At 38.5% G+C, this 21,569-nt stretch overlaps 1 protein-coding gene and 1 pseudogene across 3 annotated transcripts in view; both read right to left on the bottom strand.

Annotated features, from left to right (window-relative positions):
* SLC26A7 (solute carrier family 26 member 7) overlaps nucleotides 1-21,569 on the bottom strand; it is a 139,135-nt gene that overhangs the window by 25,584 nt on the left and 91,982 nt on the right. For all 3 annotated transcript variants that reach the window (XM_005689247.3, XM_013969360.2, XM_018058199.1), the window contains 4 exons: nucleotides 16,562-16,668; nucleotides 13,144-13,210; nucleotides 7,076-7,213; nucleotides 1,506-1,551 (listed from right to left, as the gene is read on the bottom strand). In XM_005689247.3, the coding sequence (XP_005689304.2) occupies nucleotides 1,506-1,551; nucleotides 7,076-7,213; nucleotides 13,144-13,210; nucleotides 16,562-16,668 (358 nt within the window). The remainder of the gene's footprint in view (nucleotides 1-1,505; nucleotides 1,552-7,075; nucleotides 7,214-13,143; nucleotides 13,211-16,561; nucleotides 16,669-21,569) is intronic.
* LOC102179300 lies at nucleotides 9,455-10,411 on the bottom strand (annotated as a pseudogene).

Genomic DNA, 21,569 nt, shown 5'->3' with positions numbered 1-21,569 from the left:
ATTCAAAAGCAGAGATATTACTTTGCCAACTAAGGTCCATCTAGTCAAGGCTATGGTTTTTCCTGTGGTCATGTTATGGATGTGAGAGTTGGACTATGAAGAAGGCTGAGCGCTGAAGAATTGATGCTTTTGAACTGTGGTGTTGGAGAAGACTCTTGAGGGTCCCTTGGACTGCAAGGAGATCCAACCAGTCCTTTCTGAAGGAGATCAACCCTGGGGTTTCTTTGGAAGGAATGATGCTAAAGCGGAAACTCCAGTACTTTGGCCACCTCATGCGAAGAGTTGACTCATTGGAAAAGACCCTGATGCTGGGAGGGATTGGGGGCAGGAGGAGAAGGGGACGACAGAGGATGAGATGGCTGGATGGCATCACGGACTCGATGGACATGAGTCTGAGTGAACTCCAGGAGATGGTGATGGACAGGGAGGCCTGATGTGCTGCAGTTCATGGGGTCTCAAAGAGTCAGACACGACTGAGCGACTGAACTGAACTGAACTATCTTTACATGCTTCATATGATGACATTTGGTAAACAAAACTCCAGTGAAGTTTAATGATAATGTTTAACATTTTTTGTACATATTCTCCTATATTTTCTTTTAAATTTATAGTTTGTCTGCCACTTTAGGACTTTGAGCTGGGATGATTTGGGGGATGGGACGGGAGGGGATAGGATGCAGGTCTAATTCCATTCATCATGGGTGTGTGATTGTCTCATCATTGTATATTAATGACAGTCTTTTGCTCACTGCTTTGCAGTGCCACATTTGTCACAAGTAAGACACCAATATACGTGAGCTTTTCCTCACTTTTGTGTTCTCTGCTCTGTCCAGTTGACCTGCTCATTTATCTCTGAACCAGTAGCACACTGCACTGATCATTAGGGCTTTATAATACATTTATACATACATAAGAAAACAAGCTCTCCCTCTTGCTCATATAGTTCAACAGCTGTGCCTATCTTGGCCATTTGAGTTTTGTACAAAATTTAGAATGAGTTTATCAACTGCTATTAAAACATCCTATCAGAATTTTAATTGTGACTCAGTTTATATCTATAACAAAATTTGAGAATTGACATCTTTTCAACGTTGTGTATTCTGATCGATGGACATTGTATTTCCTTCCATTTAAAAAAATACCATTAATTCAAGTGTTTCAGGTATTCATAATGCCTCACAATGAATTTTTATACCTTCATCCTGTGTAGGCTGACACGTCTGAACTTAATCTCTAAAATAAGTTAGGAGTGTGAGGAGGAAGACAAAGAAGAGAAGAGGGAGGAATGGGGAGGACAGAGTAGGAGCAGAGGAGAGGAGGAGGAAGGGAGGGAAACGGCCAGGTGGGCAGAACAGGCGAGAAGCAGGGAGGAGCGCGGAGGCAGAGGCAGACAAGGAGGCGAGAGGAAGGGGAGCAGAGGCAGGAGGCCGCGAGGAGAAGGCGAGGGTTCCATCTTCTGTTCTGTAGTCAAGTCAGAACACTTAGATTTCCTTACGCTAACTCACCGTTGCAAATGCCACTCAGAGAACTGACCAATGTGCTTTGTTCATACTGAAATAAAAACACATAAAAAGATGAATAACATTACAAAAACTCATTTCTGTCCCTAAAAAAGAACATCAATCTTTTCACCACAATAACAACAACAAAAAATAGTCTCCAATAATTATTTTCTCTAGCTTCTCTTTCAGAATGATAAATACAACAAATGGAAATAATAAGTTAGCTCTAAGTTTATGTTAGCTCAGTTGATAATTTATCAAGTCAGACTCTCTTTTTCAGAACATTTTCTGCAAGATTGTTTTGACTTCTTTTCATCAGGAAGTGAACATTTACATGTGTTTTTCATGCATGTATCCAATCAGAAATTAACCTCATTAACACAGCACTCAAAGAGAGAGCCACCAAATATGTATTTCATATTATACAGAAGTCAGTTATTCATTTAGGATGAGGTCCATGCATGTTGCTATAAATGGCATTATTGTATTTTTTATGGCTGAGTAATATGAAGTAAGCCAGACACAGAAAGATAAATATCATATAATATCACTTACACAGGGAATCCAATAAAAAAAAATGATACAAAGGAACTTACATACAGAACAGAAACAGACTCACAGACTAGAAAACAAATTTACAGTTACCAATGGGAAAAGGGTGGGGGAGGGATAAATTAGGAGTCTGCGATTAACAAACACACACTAGTATCTATAAAATAGATAAGTGACAAGGACATACTGTAAAGCACAGCGAACTATACTCAGTGTTTTGCAATAACCTATAAGGGAAAAGAATCAGGAAAAAAAGGTATATATGTCACTGAATCACTATGCTGTACACTTGAAACTAACAAACCGTTGTAAATAAACTATACTTTAATAAAAATAAATAATTTTTAAAAAAATTAGCTGTTCATCTGAAGCTTCATGAAAATGTCCAGGAAAAAAAAAAATCCAATTTATGGAAATGCTGGAGAATGAAAATGACTTTATATCCTACAATTAAATTTTTTTGAAATTAAAAATAATTGATGCCTTTGAAATTAAAATATGCTATATATTTCTCAAAAATGTCATTGTTATTACTGTTCATGATGATAGCAATTGTTATTACTTGAGTACTTAGTGTATACTAAGAACTTTACATTAATCATTTAATTCTCAGAATAATCCTATGAAGTTACTGACATCATTTTCCACATGAAAGTCAGAAAATTTTTAAATTTGGAAGACTTCTAATGATTGAAATGGTTAAATAGTTTGACCAAAGTCATAAAGCTAGCAAGAATTAAGTTAAAACCTAAGTTCATGTCTTTCAACTCTGTACCTCTTGCTCCAAACTGCTACATTATACTACTTTCCCATTAAATCAGTTTTCATCTTGGAGGGTGACCATAGAATATCAATTTCCCTTAATACCCACTGTGTGTGTGTGTTAGTCACTCAGTCATGTCCAGCTCTTTGTGATCCTATGGACTGTAGCCCACCAGGCTCCTCTGTCCATGGGGTTCTCCAGGCAACAACACTTTTCACAATGCCCTTCTCCAAGGGATCTTTCAACCCAGGGGTCAAACCCTACCCAGGGACTGAACCTGCATCTCTTAAGTTTCCTGCTCTGGCAGGCGTGTTCTTTACTACTAGCACTACCTGGGAAGCCACGGGTACTGCACCCACTGGCACAGCTTATATCCTTTAAGTCTGATTCTGACAGTTGTCAAATAATTTTCCCCAGGTTATTTTATATTTCTAAGTCTCAATCTTTTTTTTTTTTTGTAACATTCAGATAGTCAGTTACATCATGGGGCTGACGACAAGTACGTTAGATAACCCAGGTAAAGAGATGAGCCCTTGAAACACAGCCAGTGAACGTGAGCTTCCTTTCTCTCCTCTTAAAAATACCTTGTCTGAAACCTCTTCTGCAGAAGAATTTCAAATTATTTATATAAATACTCCACCCTGAAGAAGGTGGAGCATGACTTCACATTCCCTAAATACAAGCTGCACACAGTGACTCGCTTTCAAAGAGTATAGCATGCAAAAGGGGAAATAAAGTAATTTTATAGGGGAGAAACCTGACAAATACTACTTCATCCAGGAGATCAAGATTAATATCTACAGTGAGAAATCATGTTGATATTATGTACCCTTGATACAAATGTGATGAAAATGGCACTTCACCTCTATAGTTTTCTTCCTAAAAAAAACCCATATTCCCAGTGCTATCACAAGAAAAAATAAGAGATAGTTCCAATAGAGGGGCATTCTACAAAACATCTGACCAGTACTACTCAAAATTGTCAAGACCATTCAATAAAGGGAAAGCCTAAGAAACTGTCACAGTTAAGAGGAAACTAAGGAGACAGGACAACTAAATGTAACGTGATATACTGGATGGAATTCTAGAACAGAGAAAGGATATCAGGTAGAACTAAGTACATCTAAATAAAGCATGTGTGCTAAATCGCTTCAGTCCTGTCCAACTCTATGCCATCCTATGGACTATAGCTCGCCAGGCTCCTCTGTCCATGGGATTCTCCAGGCAAGAATACTGGAGCGGGTTGTCATGCCCTCCTCCAGGGCATCTTCCTGACCCAAAGGTCAAACCCACATCTCTTAAGTCTCTTGCACTGGCAGACGCATTCTTCACCACTAGCACCACCTGAGAAGCCCAGATAAAGCACGGACTTTACTTAATGATCACGTATCCATATTGGCTGATTGATTATAATAAATATATCAACTAATGCAAGATGTTAATAATCAAGGAAACTGTGTAATGTGGGGTATATATAGGAACTCTCTCTATATATAGGAACTCTAGAAACTGTGTAATGTGGGGTATATATAGGAACTCTCTCTATATATAGGAACTCTCTCTATATATAGGAACTCTCTATACCAACTACTCAGTTTTTCTGTAAATCTAAAACACTGTTTCAAAAACAAAGTCTAGTTTTGAAAAACATCTTGCTTGAGCAAAAGAAAATTTTAGATAAATGGTAGATTAAAACTTCTCTTGCAAGGTGAGCACAAAATGGTAATGAATAGTGAATACCTGTAGCTCTATATAATAATAAGCACAAATCCATCAAACACTAGCAGCCTGAGATCCTTCTAAGCCTCTGTATTCAGGGAGATATTTAATGATGATATAGAGGCTCAGTGGTAAAGAATCCGCCTGCCAGTGCAAGAGACACAAGACACACAGATTCAATCCTGGGTTGAAAAGAAACCCTGGAGTAGGAAATGGCATCCTGCTCCAGCATTACTGCCTGGGAAAACCTGTGGACAGAGGAGCCTGGTAGGCTAAAGTCCATGGGGTATCAAAGAGTTGGACACAACTGAGCATATGGAATATAAAAGTATATCATTATATAACCTAACAGAGGATCCTTTTTCTATTCGTGTTTTGAATGGGATGTGAATCTTCCTGCTCCGGAGTGTTTTAAATGTCCATCACCACCGTCTGTTGAAAACACAGCTGTCAGAGAAGAGAAAATCAAGGCCCTGGCAGAGCACTCCAGTTGAAGGCACAACTGCGGACTGCTCTGTGCAGCCTGATAAAGGGGGGCAAAGTTGCAGTAGTGATTAACTGCTGCAGACATCTTACTCTAAAACTGAACCTGAAGTAAGTGCATAGTCCTCAAGACAAGTAGATATCCTTGACAGTGTCTGACAAGAATAATACGAAATGCCCCAAAGAGCACTCAAGCTCAAGACTATCCTTTTAACCATTCCAAATAAAGGTTTATTCCAGGTTCCTCTGAGAGCAGGGCTTCCAGACTGCCATCCAAATCCTTGGTATTCCTTTAAAACTCACAACATACAAATATACATACAATATTTGCATCATTATCATTATAGTGGAACTCAGTTTCAACAAATTCTTCCTCACCATCATAAAGTTCTGAGTTGAAGAATCCTTTTGAGTGCCTTCATCTACTAATAACCTAAACTCAATGAACCTTGTTTGATTTTTAGACTCAATTTTCTGAAATCCCAAGTGAGTAAAATATATGTGGAAACTACTCACAAAAGACTGTGTTAATGAGATTTGTTTCTAAGATACACTAAAGGTAAACACATGTCATTTTGCAATTTCTGCAAACAGGTTGGAGCAACCTTAATCTTGCAGGAAAGTAAGGAAAATGCTATCAACTATTGATAAATAATTAGTAATAAGAATTGCCATGTCAGGTACTCTACTAGAAATGATAATACCCACAATTTAGTATATTATTTCAAGAAGTAAGTTTACATTTTGGAAAAACAAGACCACAAACTTCTTGTAGGTTAATTAGATTACATGAAGCTCTAGACAGATTTTCCCATAATGCTGTTATACATGGTGGTTACAAAGTCAGCCACAAGAACATACCTGTCTCATATACAGGTATAGAATGGTTTTGTGATGAAAAACAGGCCTAATATATTAGTACAACTTGAACAATTAGATATATATCTCCCCCTTTAGCATAAGAGCAAGTTCTTTTCAACCCAAAATCACAGGTGGTGGCTCCTAATATTCTGATGAAAGTGACATCTAAAAAAGCTCAAGGTCTAATACTTTGGCCACCTGATGCGAAGAACTGACTCATTTGAGAAGACCCTGATGCTGGGAAAGATTGAAGGCAGGAGGAGAAGGGGATGACAGAGGATGAGATGGCTGGATGGCATCACCAATTCAATGGGGATGAGTTTGAGTAAACTCCGGGAGTTAGTGATGGACAGGGAAGCCTGGTGTACTGCAGTCCATGGGGTCGCAAAGAGTCGGACATGACTGAGCAACTGAACTGAACTGAACTGAAGGTCTAATAGCTTCTAAGTAGCTTAGCTCCTAAGTCCATGCTCTTAACATTGCAGAGGGCTTGAAGATTCAAATGATTATGTATACCTCTTTCTCATGCACATTTTATTTGCTATCTCTCTTAACTGAGATAATTTGTGGAGATAAAAAATGATGGCAATTTAAGACAATGTTATCATAATGAGGCCAACAGTTTATACCTCTTTGAGTCATCTACTGTATTTTCTTTTAGAGGTAGACCTAACTCTTCTTTCTCTTGGTAAAAATATTCTTAATTTAAGTGAATTGTCTTATCTATTTCTCCCAGGGTTATAGCACCTAGTACACAGGCTTCCCTGATAGCCCAGCTGGTCAAGAATCTGCCTGAAATGTGGGAGACCTGGGTTCGATCCCTGGGTTGGGAAGGTCCCCTGGAGGAGGGCATGGCAACCCACGCCAGTCTTCTTGCCTAGAGAAGTCCACGGACAGAGGAGCCTGGGGTCGCAGAGAGTCAGACACAACTAAGGGACTAAGCACAGAGCAGCACAACACACACGTCCTTCAGATATTTGCTGCCTTGAGGAGTGAATGAACAAGTGAATGAACAAGAGTGATCACCTAAAGGCTAACTACAAACCAAGTAAAAATTATAACATCATATAAGATTTTACTGAGGGAAGAGGCCTCTCAACATTTCTATAATGTATTATAGTTACATGATTCCTTTCTGGGGTATCAAGATATAGGATTACCTATAGCACAATATAATCAAAAGAGTTGACCTTACCTTTCTGATTTCATCAAGTGGTTGGTTTCCAGTATTTTCTTTTTGGATTATGTTCATTATATCATTATGGAACTTCTTTGCATTCAGAAAAACAAGTGGGTTGTTTATTGAGATAATTTTCACCCGCTGCAGGGTTTCCTTTTAGAGGAAACAAATGAATAGATTCAGAGTTCTGAATGAAATAAATCCTACAATGAATTGAAACCCTGTAAGTACAAATGGCACTCAGTGATGATTGACAATTTCTTTGCTTATGTTTTCATTATTAAAAATTTTTGGAGGATTAAATATACTGCCATACGTCTGAAGGAAAATATGTACTTCTTTACTAAGAAACATTAGCAACCATTAGGTAAGTCTATAGCCTTTCAGAAAATACCCCTTATTCCTACTGAGTTTTGGAGAGGACTATCCAAAGAGTATCAGAAAGACTTATCCTCCTAACAGTACCTCTTCTACTCAATCCAGAAATTTAAAATTCCTTTACCTAGCCATCCCGTATCTTTTAAAATGAAAATATGGCCTGAAAGGTCAACTGTCAATCATTTTACCTCATAATGATGTAGCCTTCCTTTACCTGGAAGTCACCTTACAAGTGACTGATAGTTCTAATTGGGAGAAAGAAACCAAGAGGTATTATCAGGAAGGTAATTTCACTTTGGGCAGGCCTAGATTATATTCGATTGCCAGGAGGTAGACAAGACATGAAGAAATGGAGAAGGAAAAATTTCAATACAAAATTTGTCTGCTGCAGCTATTTTCCCAGGTCTTCCTGGCAATACCATCTTTGCCATGACCTGTGGGCTTCCCTGGTATCTCAGATGGTAAAGAATCCACTTACAATGCAGGTGACCTGGCTTCAATCCCTGGGTTGGGAAGATCCCTTGGAGGAGGGCATGGCAAACCACTCCAGTATTCTTGCCTGGAGAATCCTCATGGACAGAGGAACCTCGTGGGCTACAGTCCACGGGGTCACAAAGAGTCGGACACAACTGGGTGATTAAGCACAGCACAGCACCATGACCTTTGGAGCAGGGGTCTATCTTAGAAACTGAGAGATATGGAAGCTCTATGAAATGATAATTCCTTACCTACTAAATAAAGCAGTACTCCTTCAGACACATACAGAGAGAGAGAGAAAGACTGGAAAATAATAGATAATGTGAATTTGGATAATTCATTTAACCTCTCTTAGCTTCCTTGTTTTTTTAAAGTAGGTAATTTTTTTTAACAAGTTCATCATTAAATAAGTCTGAATTCATTTTTCCCACATGGTATTATTGTACATGGTCATCTGTTGAAACTGCTTTCCTTTTTTTAAAACAGAGATTAGTTTTAAAAAGTCATAGATACTGTGAATTCTGTATAAACTGGTGGATAGTAAGTTAGTTTCTTTGTTTTGACTTACAAGCTTCAAATTCTTCACAGAATAAAGAATGTAGGCCAAAGAAAGCATAATCAGTCACACATACAGAACAGTATTGTTTCTATAATTTGAAGCTTTCTGAATGAACAGGTTCAGTCCTGATGTAACTAAAAAGATTACTTAATGAATAGACTGAAAATACTACAAAATGTTATTAACTTTAACCATTAGTAGTGTGTAAACAGCCCTATGTTATTAATTGCTATTCAAACTTAAAAACATATTTTTGAATCCCCAAGAAGGCGGCAGGGATACACAATCATGTCACCTTGTACTTAGGAGAGTGCCCATATATATTTCAATAGAAACTTTGGTTTTAGGAAAGAATCACAAACATTTAAAATAATGGCTTTAATTATCATTTAAGTGTATCACAGGGGAAAGTGTACTTTAACTAAATATACATACAAGTGATGCTGGCAAGGTTGAAAGTTATTCTTAATTTTGATAACTCTAAAAACTAGTTTGTACATGACAAGACAAGAAAAAGAGCTATTTCCTTGAAGCAAGCAAACAAAAATGTTCACAGTGTTTTGTATCCAACAGTATGCATTTTATGACAATAGCATGTACACGCTGAGCACCCTAGATCTCTCTTTATATCCTAAAGAAAATGGGTATTTACATTATTCATGAGCTGTACCAAATTTAAAGAAAGATCAGTTGTATACTCACCCCTTAGTCAGGATAAACTGTCCTGGGGTGTACAGCTTTGGCACTATCATTAAAATTGTTTGCAAAAGGAACAGAGAACTAAACAAAATAAAACATCTTTCCTTGAGAGTGGGGAATCTTTTATTTGCTGTTAAAATCAACAAATACTATTGATAAAGTAAAAACTGGAACAGGGGCCCACAAACATTATTTAAGTAAGTTGACCAATACACATTACAGCTTTAAAAATAAAAGCTATATATGTTACAAGCCCCGACTAGGCAGTGTCAAAATGACATTTATTTCTTTGCTTGCTTTGTGATCATAGCCCTTGAAGGTATTTCAGGTCTCGGGGCACTTGACCTCTTTTTCTCTGCAGGCTGTAAAATCTGAAGAGAACACATCAGTGTCTCACCCACACTCATCGTGGCACCTTTGTCACGCTCTCCACAATAACTGGATGCAGAGAACAGAGTGACCAACTGTCTCTTTGCAAAAAACATCTGTCCACCATCAACCTCCCGATGGGCTCTACACACAAGATCCAAATCACGTTTATGGAGAAATTCGCAACCACTTCTGCACCAAGTGCAAAGCATGACCCTCTGTCATTTTCAAACACCAGCCAAAAACATCCTTATCAGGTTCAGACCACAAAAGGCCACAAAGACAATCTTGATCTAAGTCATCGATTGGCTGCATAATTCACCAAATCCACTCCACAGATTGGAGATCTGGTGATAAACCTCCATGACAGCAGAGTATTTTCTCATCCAGGATGACTGCTATCCATAAACAGTTAAAGTAGTCTGCGAAAGTTTTCCATACTTTAATGTTATATCTTCTTTTAATTCATCATAAAATCCCTAAATTCTACTGATATTGTCATATTTGTGGTTTCCTCTGAGAAGAAAACAATCTAGAGATATTTGATTTTGTAAGCCAGTAAGAGGCAGAGAGTGTCCAATGACTGCTTTCCCTTGTTCACATAGTCCCCAAGAAACAAGTAATTACTTTTGGAGGGAAACCACTGTACTCAGAAAGTCACAGCAAATCATATAGATTGCGCATGAATATCACCTTATGTTTTGAACGGTGCTTTCAGTCCTAGTAGGACAGTAGGCTGACTGAGAAAGCTCTCTCAGGACTTTAACAATCATAGTCCTCTGATTTCATGCCCCTGTAGCTGGACGTTGTGCCAGGCTTGGACCCTCTCTTGCAGCAACCATTGGATGCTGTCAGTGTTGTTCATCTAGATCCTCCATCGCCTTTCGATGCCCACCCTCCCGCAGCAGCACTGCCGCTGGCTCCACCGGGATCCTCACTTTCCTTCCCATCCCAGCAGCGCAGAGACCACAGCCGCACCACCCCCTCAACCGCCCCATCACTCCCAATGACTGCTCATTGCCTCCTCATTCTTCCCCTACTAAAATCGTGAGAGCTAAAGCAGGTACATCTTTAAACCGGATAATCTCAAAAAGTTTCTATAGCTACACAACTGTTTAAGCTCTATAAAGTGAGGAGATTTGCCACAACTGAACAATTCAAGAAAATAAAAACCTTTATGTTACCCAAGGAACTTTTAATAAAGAGGAAATCTCTTACAAGACAAAATCAAACATTTGGCCTGTCGTGTTTAGTTATGACAAAGCCCCCACATCTTAGATTGCCTCATTAATCTCACCATATGATTGCGCCAGTATGTTTTGAGTTAGTATGCTTTTTAAAGATAGGCATTTATTAAAGAATGGAGTTGCACCAGAAAAGAAATTCTCAATAGAGCTGAAGTCCCTGAGTGGAAAGAGACCTTCCAAATTGTTTCACCTGAAGAAGAGGGAGAGGGGAGGGACAGATCACCGCTACACTTGACGTTAGCTAAAAACTCCACCTAACAGTTCATATTCAAGTCTTTCTCTTAGTGTTTTCCCTCTTAGTTTTAAATAACCAGTGAGGTGCAGTGTTCTAATAAAATTAAGATTTCCTGTGACATGATTACTATTCAGGTAGGTAACTAGACTGGAATAAATCAAGTGTAAGACATGGAGAATCTGCGGCACTTTCATCTCCCTGCATATCCCCTTATTCACTTCCTCACACATTTAGCTTGAGGAGAAGGTAAGCATTAGGTACAATTTATTAATGAGAGATCTTTAAACTGAAAAATAGTCAAACTTGAATTTTGCTTCAAAGCTAAGAATGTCAAGGCTTTGGTACACAGCTGCATGAGTAGGGTGGATACACAGAGGCCTGAGTCAGTCTAGGACTTGGCACCTGAAAATTTTAAAGGAAGAAAAGAAAGGGACAGGAAAGAAAGAAAGGAAACATTGGTGGAAAACTTGAGTCTGGGACACCTTCAAAGTCTTTGAACTCTGATAGCTTTCTATGACGCAAATCTTTCCATACTTGTTAAAAACACAAGCCATTTCCCTGGGGGTCAGAGAAGGACTCCTGTTGCTTTCTTTTTACTTCCAGTCTACTTAGAAATACCCTGACACTGATCCTTCTGGTAGGAGTTTAGTTCTGTCTGTTCTGAGGACTATCATGAGGTGTTAAAACAAGTAAAACTGAAAAATAAAGATAAAAAAGGTTAGTCAAACATCACAAAGCAGTTTCAAAGTAAGGCCAATTTTTTTTTTAACTGACAAGAATTTCAGTCAACATTTTCTTTCTTCACCTTAAACTTGTGTCGTCCTTCAGAACAAGAAGCTAGAGTTAAAACACAATTGGCCTGCCTAAACATGGATTGTGTGCGTGCCTGCTAAGTCACTTCAGTCGTGTCTGACTCAGTGCAACCCTATGGACTGTAGCCAGCCAGGCTCCTCTGTCCATGGGATCCCTCAGGGAAGAATACTGGATTGGGTTGCCATGCCCTCCTCCAGGGAATCTCAGACCCAGGGATCAAACCTGCATCTCTTATGTCTCCTGCCTGGGCAGGCGAGTTCTTTACCACTAGTGCTACCTGAGGGTGAGATCATTTATATAAGTTATTTCCTTTAAAAAGGTGCCCACTGTGCAAGAACCCAAGCCTAGAGTCGTTAATTACACTCTGCTGATAGTAAGATTCATTGACTGTTTTAACAAAATACCATGATCCCACTTTTCTTTATTCCCTTCCCCGTTCCCCATCTTCCACCATCATTTAATTTGGAATAGACTACTAGTTTGCTGCAGCTGCGAAGTCGCTTCAGTCGTGTCCGACTCTGTGCGACCCCAGAGACAGCAGCCCACTAGGCTCCCCTGTCCCTGGGATTCTCCAGGCAAGAACACTGGAGTGGGGTGCCATTGCCTTCTCCAATGCATGAAAGTGAAAAGTGAAAGTGAGTCGCTCAGTCGTGTCTGACTCTTTACGACCCCATGGGCTGTAGCCTACCAGGCTCCTCTGCCCATGGGATTTTCCAGGCAAGGGTATTGGAATGGGGTGCCATTGCCTTCTCCAGACTACTAGTTAAGTTTGACTGTCATATGTTAAACTAAACTAATAGTCGGGACTTCCCTATAGCTCAGATGGTAAAGAATCTGCCTGCAATGCAGGAGACCCCTGGGTCAGGAAAATCACCTGGGGAAGGAAATTGCAAACCATTCCAGTATTCTCAGAGAATTCCATGGACAGAGGAGTCTGGTGGGCTACAGTCCATGAGGTCGCAGAGTCAGACACAACTAAGTGACACACACACAAACTAACAGACACATCAAATGGAAAAGAGGTTTCCAAATATCTGAACTAATCTGGACCATGATTCTACCGTATTTTTATGTGCCATTTTATTCTCTTATTTGAATGCTGATACAAGATTTCTGTTGTTGTTCTATTGATTTGTTGCATGTTGACTGCCATATATGTAGTGGTCAGATATACTTTTAAAAGTTCAAACTAATCAAAAATAGAATTATCATTGTAAAATTAGTAATTTATCTGCTTCTTATACCTTGAAACTATCTGACCTACAAAAATTATTAATTACACAAAGGAAAAAGGAACTAAACTTACATCATCCATTTCTGTCTTCACTTTAAATTCCATCTCTTTCATATTTTTTGTACTCAGAGTATTTGCTCTAGAATGAAAGCATATATGAAATATATAATTTCCAAGTTACTACATTAATCACAACAAAGTATAAAGGATGAGTCACTTTATTATAACAATTAGAAAGTATCCAGAGTGGTTTCCATGCTACATCCCAGCTGTTCATAAGACACTGGTAAATGTGTACCTCTCTGGGATCCTCAGAAATAAAGCAACAGCTGCTGCTGCTGCTAAGTCGCTTCAGTCGTGTCCGACTCTGTACAACCCCATAGACAGCAGCCCATCAGGCTCCCCTGTCCCTGGGATTCTCCAGGCAAGAGTACTGGAGTGGGTTGCCATTTCCTTCTCCAATGCATGAAAGTGAAAAGTGAAAGTGAAGTTGCTCAGTCGTGTCTGTGGACTGCAGCCTACCAGGCTCCTCTGCCCATGGGATTTTCCAGGCAAGGGTACTGGAGTGGGTTGCCATTGCCTTCTCCAAAAGTAACAGCACAGACATCTAAACGGAGATTTTTAAAATGTAATTTATCTCACCTGGACTCCCAGCTATCATATCTTTAAGGCATAGGAGGTAAATTGACAAAAAAGAGTGAGCAATAAGGGAAAAGGCTAGAAAGTATACGGTTTTTCAGAAATCTTGTGTAAAATACAGGAAGTAAAGAGAGAATCAATAACAAGATAGGATCAGATAACAATGTGCATATATGTGTATATATATATGTATATATGTGTATATATGTATATATATATGTAGAGAGAGAGAGAGAGAGACTCTATAAGGAGTTCATGATCTGAGCCACAGTCAGCTCCCAGTCTTGTTTTTGCTGACAGTATAGAACTTCTCCATCTTCAGCTGCAAAGAATATAATCAATCTGATTTTGGTATTGCCCATCCGGTGATATCCATGTGTAGAATCATCTCTTGTGTTGTTAGAAGAGGGTGTTTGCTATGACCAATGCATTCTCTTGGCTAAAAAGGCTAAAAAGGCTAAATTCTCTTAGCCTTTGCCCTGCTTCATTTTGTACTCCAAAGCCAAACTTGCCTGTTACTCCAGGTGTTTCTTGACTTCCTACTTTTGCATTCCAGTCCCTATGATGAAAAGGACATCTCTTTTGGTGTTAGGTCTTGTACATCTTCATAGAACTGTTCAACTTCAGCTTCTTCAGCATTGTCGGTTGGGGCATAGACTTGGATTACTATGATATCGAATGGTTTGCCTTGGAAACGAATAGAGATCATTCTGTAATTTTTGAGATTGCACCCAAGTACTGCATTTCAGACTCTTTAGTTGACTATGAGGGCTATTCCATTTCTTCTAAGGTATTCTTGCATGCAGTAGTAGATATAATGGTCATCTGAAGTAAAATCACCCATTCCAGTCCATTTTAGTTCATAGATTCCTAAAATGTCAATGTTCACTCTTGCCATCTCTTGTTTGACCACTTCCAATTTGCCTTGATTCATGGACCTAACATTCCAGGTTCCTATGCAATATTGCTCATTACAGCATCGGACTTTACTTCCATCACCAGTCACATCCACAACTGGGCATTGTTTTCACTTTGGCTTCGTCTCTTCATTCTTTTTGGAGTTATTTCTCCACTCTTTTCCAGTAGCATATTAGGCATCTACTGACCTGGGGAGTTCATCGTTCACTGTCATATCTTTTTGCGTTTTCATACTGTTCATGGGGTTCTCAAGGCAAGAATATAGAAGTGGTTTGCCATTCTCTTCTCCAGCGGACCACGTTTTGTCAGAATGCTCCACTATGACTCATCCGTCTTGTATGCAGGTCAAGAAGCAATGGTTAGAACTGGACGTGGAACAAAGGACTGGCTCCAAATTGGGAAAGGAGTATACCAAGGCTGCATATTGTTATCCTGCTTATTTAACTTTTATGCAGAGTACGTCATGTGCAATGTCGGGCTGGATGAAGCAAAAGCTAGAATCAAGATTGCCAGGAGAAATATCAATAACCTCAGATATGCAGATGACACCACCCTTATGGCATAAACCGAAGAAAAACTAAAGAGCTTCTTGATGAAAGTGAAAGAGGAGAGTGAAAAAGTTGACTTAAAACTCAACATTCAAACAACTAACATCATGGCACCTGGTCCCATCACTTCATGGCAAAGAGATGGGGAAACAATGGAAACCATGACAGACTCTTTTCTTGGGCTCCAAAACCACTGCAGATGGTGACTGCAGCCATGAAATTGAAAGATGCTTACTCCTTGGAAGAAAAGCTATGACCAACCTAGATAGCATATTAAAAAGCAGAGACATTACTTTGCTAAAAAAGGTCCATCTAGTCAAAGCTATGGTTTTTCCAGTAGTCATGTGTAGATGTCAGAGTTGGACCATAAAGAAAGCTGAGTGCTAAAGAATTGATGCTTTTGAACTGCGGTGTTGGAGAAGACCCTTTGAGAGTCCCTTGGACTGCAGAGAGATCCAACCAGTCCATCCTAAAGGAAATCAGTCCTGAATATTCATTGGAAGGACTGATGCTGAAGCTGAAACTCCAACACTTTGTCCACCTGATGCAAAGAACTGACTCATTTGAAAAGACCTTGACACTGGGAAAGATTGAAGGAAGAGGAGAAGGGGACGACAGAGGATGAAATGTTTGGATAGCATCACTGACTCAATGGACATGAGTTTGAGTAAACTCTGGGAAATGGTGATGGACAGGGAGGCCTGGCATGCTGGATTCCATAGGGCCACAAAGAGTCAGATGTCACTGAGTGACTGAACTGAACTGAACTGATAGACTCTATAGATATAAAACTTTAATTTTTAAGAATATATTATTTCACAAAGAATTTCAAAAGAAGGATGAGATGTTAGTAGAAGCTTTATCAAATGGTGAACACTGAGCAAACAGAAAAATAATCAAAATATGGAAGGGCCTTACAGATGGTTAGTAAAAAACAAAAAGAATGTACTTTTTAATAAGCTATGTAGAAAAAGTAGGTAAATTAATACAACTTTGGAAAAGTTAAATTTGAGGTTATTTAACTTTTCAAATGATTACATTGCTGTATGGTTTATGTCTCATTAGATACTGTAAACATCCCCTTAATCAGAAAAAAATAACTCTAATGCAGTATATGGCTATGATGCTAATTTATTCACTTTAATAGATTTTATATATTCTATTTTATAGCTATAACAAAATACTTCTCCTCCACTAAGACCATTTCTTCTCCATTAAGACCAACATTGTTATATATCACACGTAAATTAAAAAATTCTCTTTCTAGCTCTAAATCTACAAACATGAGATTATAATACTGTCTATTCCACAGAAATAAAAGTAACTGACAACACCATATATTTTGCTGCTGTGTCAGAATAAACAGCATATAAATAATATCTTACCTTGGGAAGCGACCAATCACGATAGCTGTGGTACACACAACACCAAACAGCAGCCCAACATTGGCAGCAAAACATATTGTAAATATGTATGTACTGACCCATATGCCCTGAAAGAGAACAGGAGACAGAATATATGGGTCTTTTGGTATGCTCCTCTTTCTCCCGATTGCTAAGTTCCTCACAGTCTTGTTCTACAACATTCCTGTGATGAAATCTCTCTGCAAGAATAGAGGACTAGGTGGATGTGGAGTACATCTCTCTCCACAAATGCATCAGAAATACATCTTCAGATATAGAAGATCTCACAGAACACCAGCTGAGTACTGGCAGGAGTCCCTGACCAGGACCAGGAAAGGAATATACAGATCCACACAAAACTGGAGGACAGGGAATCCTGGTGTGCAGAAGTCCATGGGGTCACAAAGAGCTGGATACAACTTAGTGACTGAACACCGACAACGGAAGAAGAAGCGAGAAAGAAGGGCCTGAGAAAAAATGCTGTAGCAATTACAGTTGAAAGCTTCTCTAACGTGGGAAAGGAAATGGCCAAACAAGTTTAAGAAGCACAGAGAGTTTCACATAAGATAAACTCAAGGAGAAACACATCGAGACACTTATAATCAAACTAACAAAAATTACACCCAGAGAAAAAAATACTAAAAGCATCAAGGGGAAAAGCAACAGGTAAAATAAAGAGAACCCGTATAAGGTTAATAGCTGATCTCTCAGCAGAAACTCTGCAGGCCGGAAGGAAGTGGCAGGATTAGACCTAAAATTATGAAAGGAAAAAACTTACAATCAAGATTACTCTACCTAGCAAGGATCACATTCAGATTTGAGGCAAAAACCTAAAATTTTACAGACAAGCAAAAGTCAAGAGAATTCAACACCACCAAATCAGCTATACAACCAATGCTAACGGGACTTCTAAAAGCAGGAAACACAAGAGAAGGAAAAGACCTACAAAAATAAACTCAAAACAATTAAGAAAATGCCCAAAGAAACACATATACCAATAATTACTTTAAATGTAAATGGATTAAATGCCTCAACCAAAAGACACAGACTGGCTGAATGGATACAGAAACAAGACCCCTACAGATGCTGTCTACAAGAGACACTTCAGACCTAGGGGCACAAACAGATTGAAAGTGAGAGCATAGAAAATGGTATTCCAGGCAAATGGAAATCAAAAGAAAGCCAGAGTAGCAATTTGCATATCAGACAAATAGACCTTAAAATAAAAAACATTACAAGAGGTAAGGAAGGATGATACATAATAATCAAGCTATCAATCCAAGAAGAAAATAGAACAATTGTAAATATTCACACACCCAACATAGGAGCACCTCAATACATAGGCAAACATTAACAGACATAAAAGGGAAATCAATAGTAACAATAATAGTAGGGGACTTTTCCACCAATGGAGATCAACCCTGGGATTTCTTTGGAAGGAATGATGCTAAAGCTGAAGCTCCAGTACTTTGGCCACCTCATGCAAAGAGCTGACTCATTGGAAAAGACTCTGATGCTGGGAGGGATTGGGGGCAGGAGAAGAAGGGGACAACAGAGGATTAGATGGCTGGATGGCATCACGGACTCGATGGACGTGAGTCTGAGTGAACTCCGGAAGATGGTGATGGACAGGGAGGCCTGGCGTGCTGCGATTCATGGGGTTGCAAAGAGTCGGACACGACTGAGCAACTGAACTGAACTGAACTGAACTGAATTGACAGATCATCCGGGCAGAAAGTTAATAAGGAAACACAAGCTGCAAATTACACATTAGATCAGATGAACCTAATGGATATCTTCAGAGCATTCCATCCAAAGCAGAATACACTTTCCTCTCAAGTGCACATGGAACATTCTCAGGATAGGTCACATCTTTGGTCACATATCAAACTTTACTAAATTTAAGAAAATTGAAATTGTAACAGGTATCTTCTCTGACCAAAATGCTATAACAATTGCTATTAATAATAGGAAAAAAACTGTAAAAAAATACAAACACATGGAGATTTAAACACTACACTTCTTAATAGCCAAAAGGTTACTAAAAAGATTTCTTAAATACCTATAGACAAATAACACTGAAAACACAATGACCCAAAACCTATTGGGAAGTTCTAAGAGGGAAGTATATAGCAATGCAATCCTATCTCAAGAATAGGAAAAAATATCAAATAGACAAACTAATGCAACCGGGAAAAGAACAAAAAACAAACAAACCAAAAAAAAAAACACACACAAAAAGTAAGTAGAAGTAAATAAATCATAGAGATGAGAACAGAAATAAATAAAAAAGAAATGAAAGAAAAAATGCCAAAGATCAATAAAACTGAAAACTGGTTCTTTGAGAAGAAAAACAAAATCCATAACCCATTAGACAGACTCATCAAGATAAAAAGAAGGAAGACTCAAACGAACAAAATTAGAAATGAAAAATGAGAGATTGAAACAGACTAATGCAGAAATACAAAGGATCATAAGAGACTACTACAAGTAACTATATGCCAATAAAATGGACAACCTGGAAAAATATGGACAAATTCTTAGAAAATCACAACCTCTAAGACTGAACAAGGAATAAACAGAAATACGAACAGATCAATCTCAAGCATGGAAATCGAAATTGTGATAAAAAAAGACATCTCCCCAAATACAAAACCCAGGGCTACATGGCTTCACAGGTGAATTCTATCAAACATTTAGAAAAGAGTTAATGCAGTTCCTTCTTAAATTCTTCCCAAAAAATTGCAGAGGAAGGAACACTAATGAACTCATTCTAGAAGGCCACCATTACCCTGATGCCAAAACTGGAAGAGACATCACAACAAAGGAAAATTACAGGTCAATATCAAAGGTGAACATAGATAAAAAAATTTCTGAACAAAATTCCAGCAAACAGAATCCAACGACACATTAAAAACATCATGCACCGTGGTTAATTTGGGTTTAATCCTATGGATACTTCAATATATGCAAATCAATCAATGTTACACACCATATTAACAAATTGAAAGATAAAATCATATGATATTCTTGATAGATGCAGAAGAAGCTTTTTACAATATTCAGCACCCATTTGTGATACCAATTCTTCAGAAAATGGGCATAGATAGAACCTATGTCAAACTAATAAAGGCCATATATGAGAAACCCACAGCAAATATTATTCTCAATGGTGAAAAGCTGAAAGCATTTTCTCTAAGATCAGAAACAAGTCAAGAGTGCCCACTGTCACCATTATTTTTCAATATAGCTTTGGAAGTCCTAGCCATGGCAATCAGAGAAGGAAAAGAAACAAAAGGAATCTAGATGAAAAAAGAAGTAAAACTCTCACTGTTTACAGATGACATGGTACTATACACAGTAAACCCTAAAGACACTATCAGAAAATTACTAGAGGTTATCAATGAATTTAATAAAGTCACAGGATACAAAATCAATACACAGATATCCCTTGCATCCCTATATATGAACAATGATAAATCAGAAAGAAAAATTAAGGAATCAATTCCATTCTCTATTGCAACACATAAAATAAAAGACCCAGGAATATACCTATCAAATGAGACATAAGACCCATATGCAGAAAATGAAGACACTGGTGAAAAAAATCAGAGATGACACAAACAGATGGAGAGATATTCTTAGACTGGGAGAATAAATATTGTGAAAATGACTTTACTAACCAAAGTAATTTAGATTCAAAGCAAACTCTATCAAATTAATACTGACATTTTCCACAGCACTAGAACAATAAAATTTACAATTTAAGAAAGCTGAGCACTGAAGAATTGATGCTTTTGAACTGTGGTGTTGGAGAAGAATCTTGAGAGTCCCTTGGACTGCAAGGAGATCCAACCAGTCCATTTTAAAGGAGATCACTCTTGTGTGTTCTTTGGAAGGAATGATGCTAAAGCTGAAACTCCAGTACTTTGGCCACTTCATATGAAAAGTTGACTCATTGGAAAAGACTCTGATGCTGGGAGGGATTGGGGGCAGGAGGAGAAGGGGACAACAGAGGATGAGATGGCTGGTGGCATCACTGACTCGATGGACATGAGTTTAAGTGAACTCCAGGAGTTGGTAATAGACAGGGAGGCCTGGCGTGCTGTGATTCATGGGGTCGCAAAGTCGGACACGACTGAGCGACTGAACTGAACTGAACTGAACTGATGGAAACATAGAAAGACTCCAAATAGCCAAAGCAATCTTGAGGAAGAACAATGGAGCTGGAGGAATCAATTTTACTGACATTAGACTATACGCTACAGCTGTAGTGATCTAGACAATATGGTACTCACATGTCTGACTACCTCTCAGAATCCTTCTTGCTGGCATACATCTTGGCTGAGCAATGCGTGTGCCACCAGGAAACACCAGGAAGGAGTCAGAATGATTGGCCAAAGACAACCTGGAAAGTAATACTATCACCATAAAAACCTAAGACTGTGAGCCACGTGGCAGAGCAGTTCTCCTGGATTCCTTTACCCTACTGCTCTCCACTCAGGCATCCCTTCCTAATAAAGTCCCCTGCATTGTCATAAAAAATAAGTAAATAAAAGAGCATGATATTGACACAAAAACAGAAATATAGACCAATGGAGAAATGATAGCCTCTTCCAGAAGTCATGCTGGGAATACTGGACAAGTGTAAGTACATGTAAAAAATGAAATTGGAACACTTCCTAATACCATACACAAAAATAAACTCAAAATGCATTAAAGACCTAACTGTAAGACCAAAAATCTATACAACTCTTAGAGGAAACATAGGCAGAACACTCTTCAACATAAATCACAGCAAGATCCTCTTTGAACCACTTCCTAAAGTAATGAAAACAAAAATAAAACATAAACAAATAGGACTAATTTAACTTAAAAAAAAAAGCCTTTGCACAGCAAAGGAAATCATAAACAAGATGAAAAGACAATCCTCAGAATGGGAGAAAATAGTTGGAAATGAAATAGCTGACAAAGGATTAATCTCCAAAAC

This window comes from Capra hircus, chromosome 14 (assembly GCF_001704415.2).
Source record: "Capra hircus breed San Clemente chromosome 14, ASM170441v1, whole genome shotgun sequence".
NCBI lineage: Eukaryota > Metazoa > Chordata > Mammalia > Artiodactyla > Bovidae > Capra > Capra hircus.
This window is presented reverse-complemented; position numbering and strand designations above follow the sequence as displayed.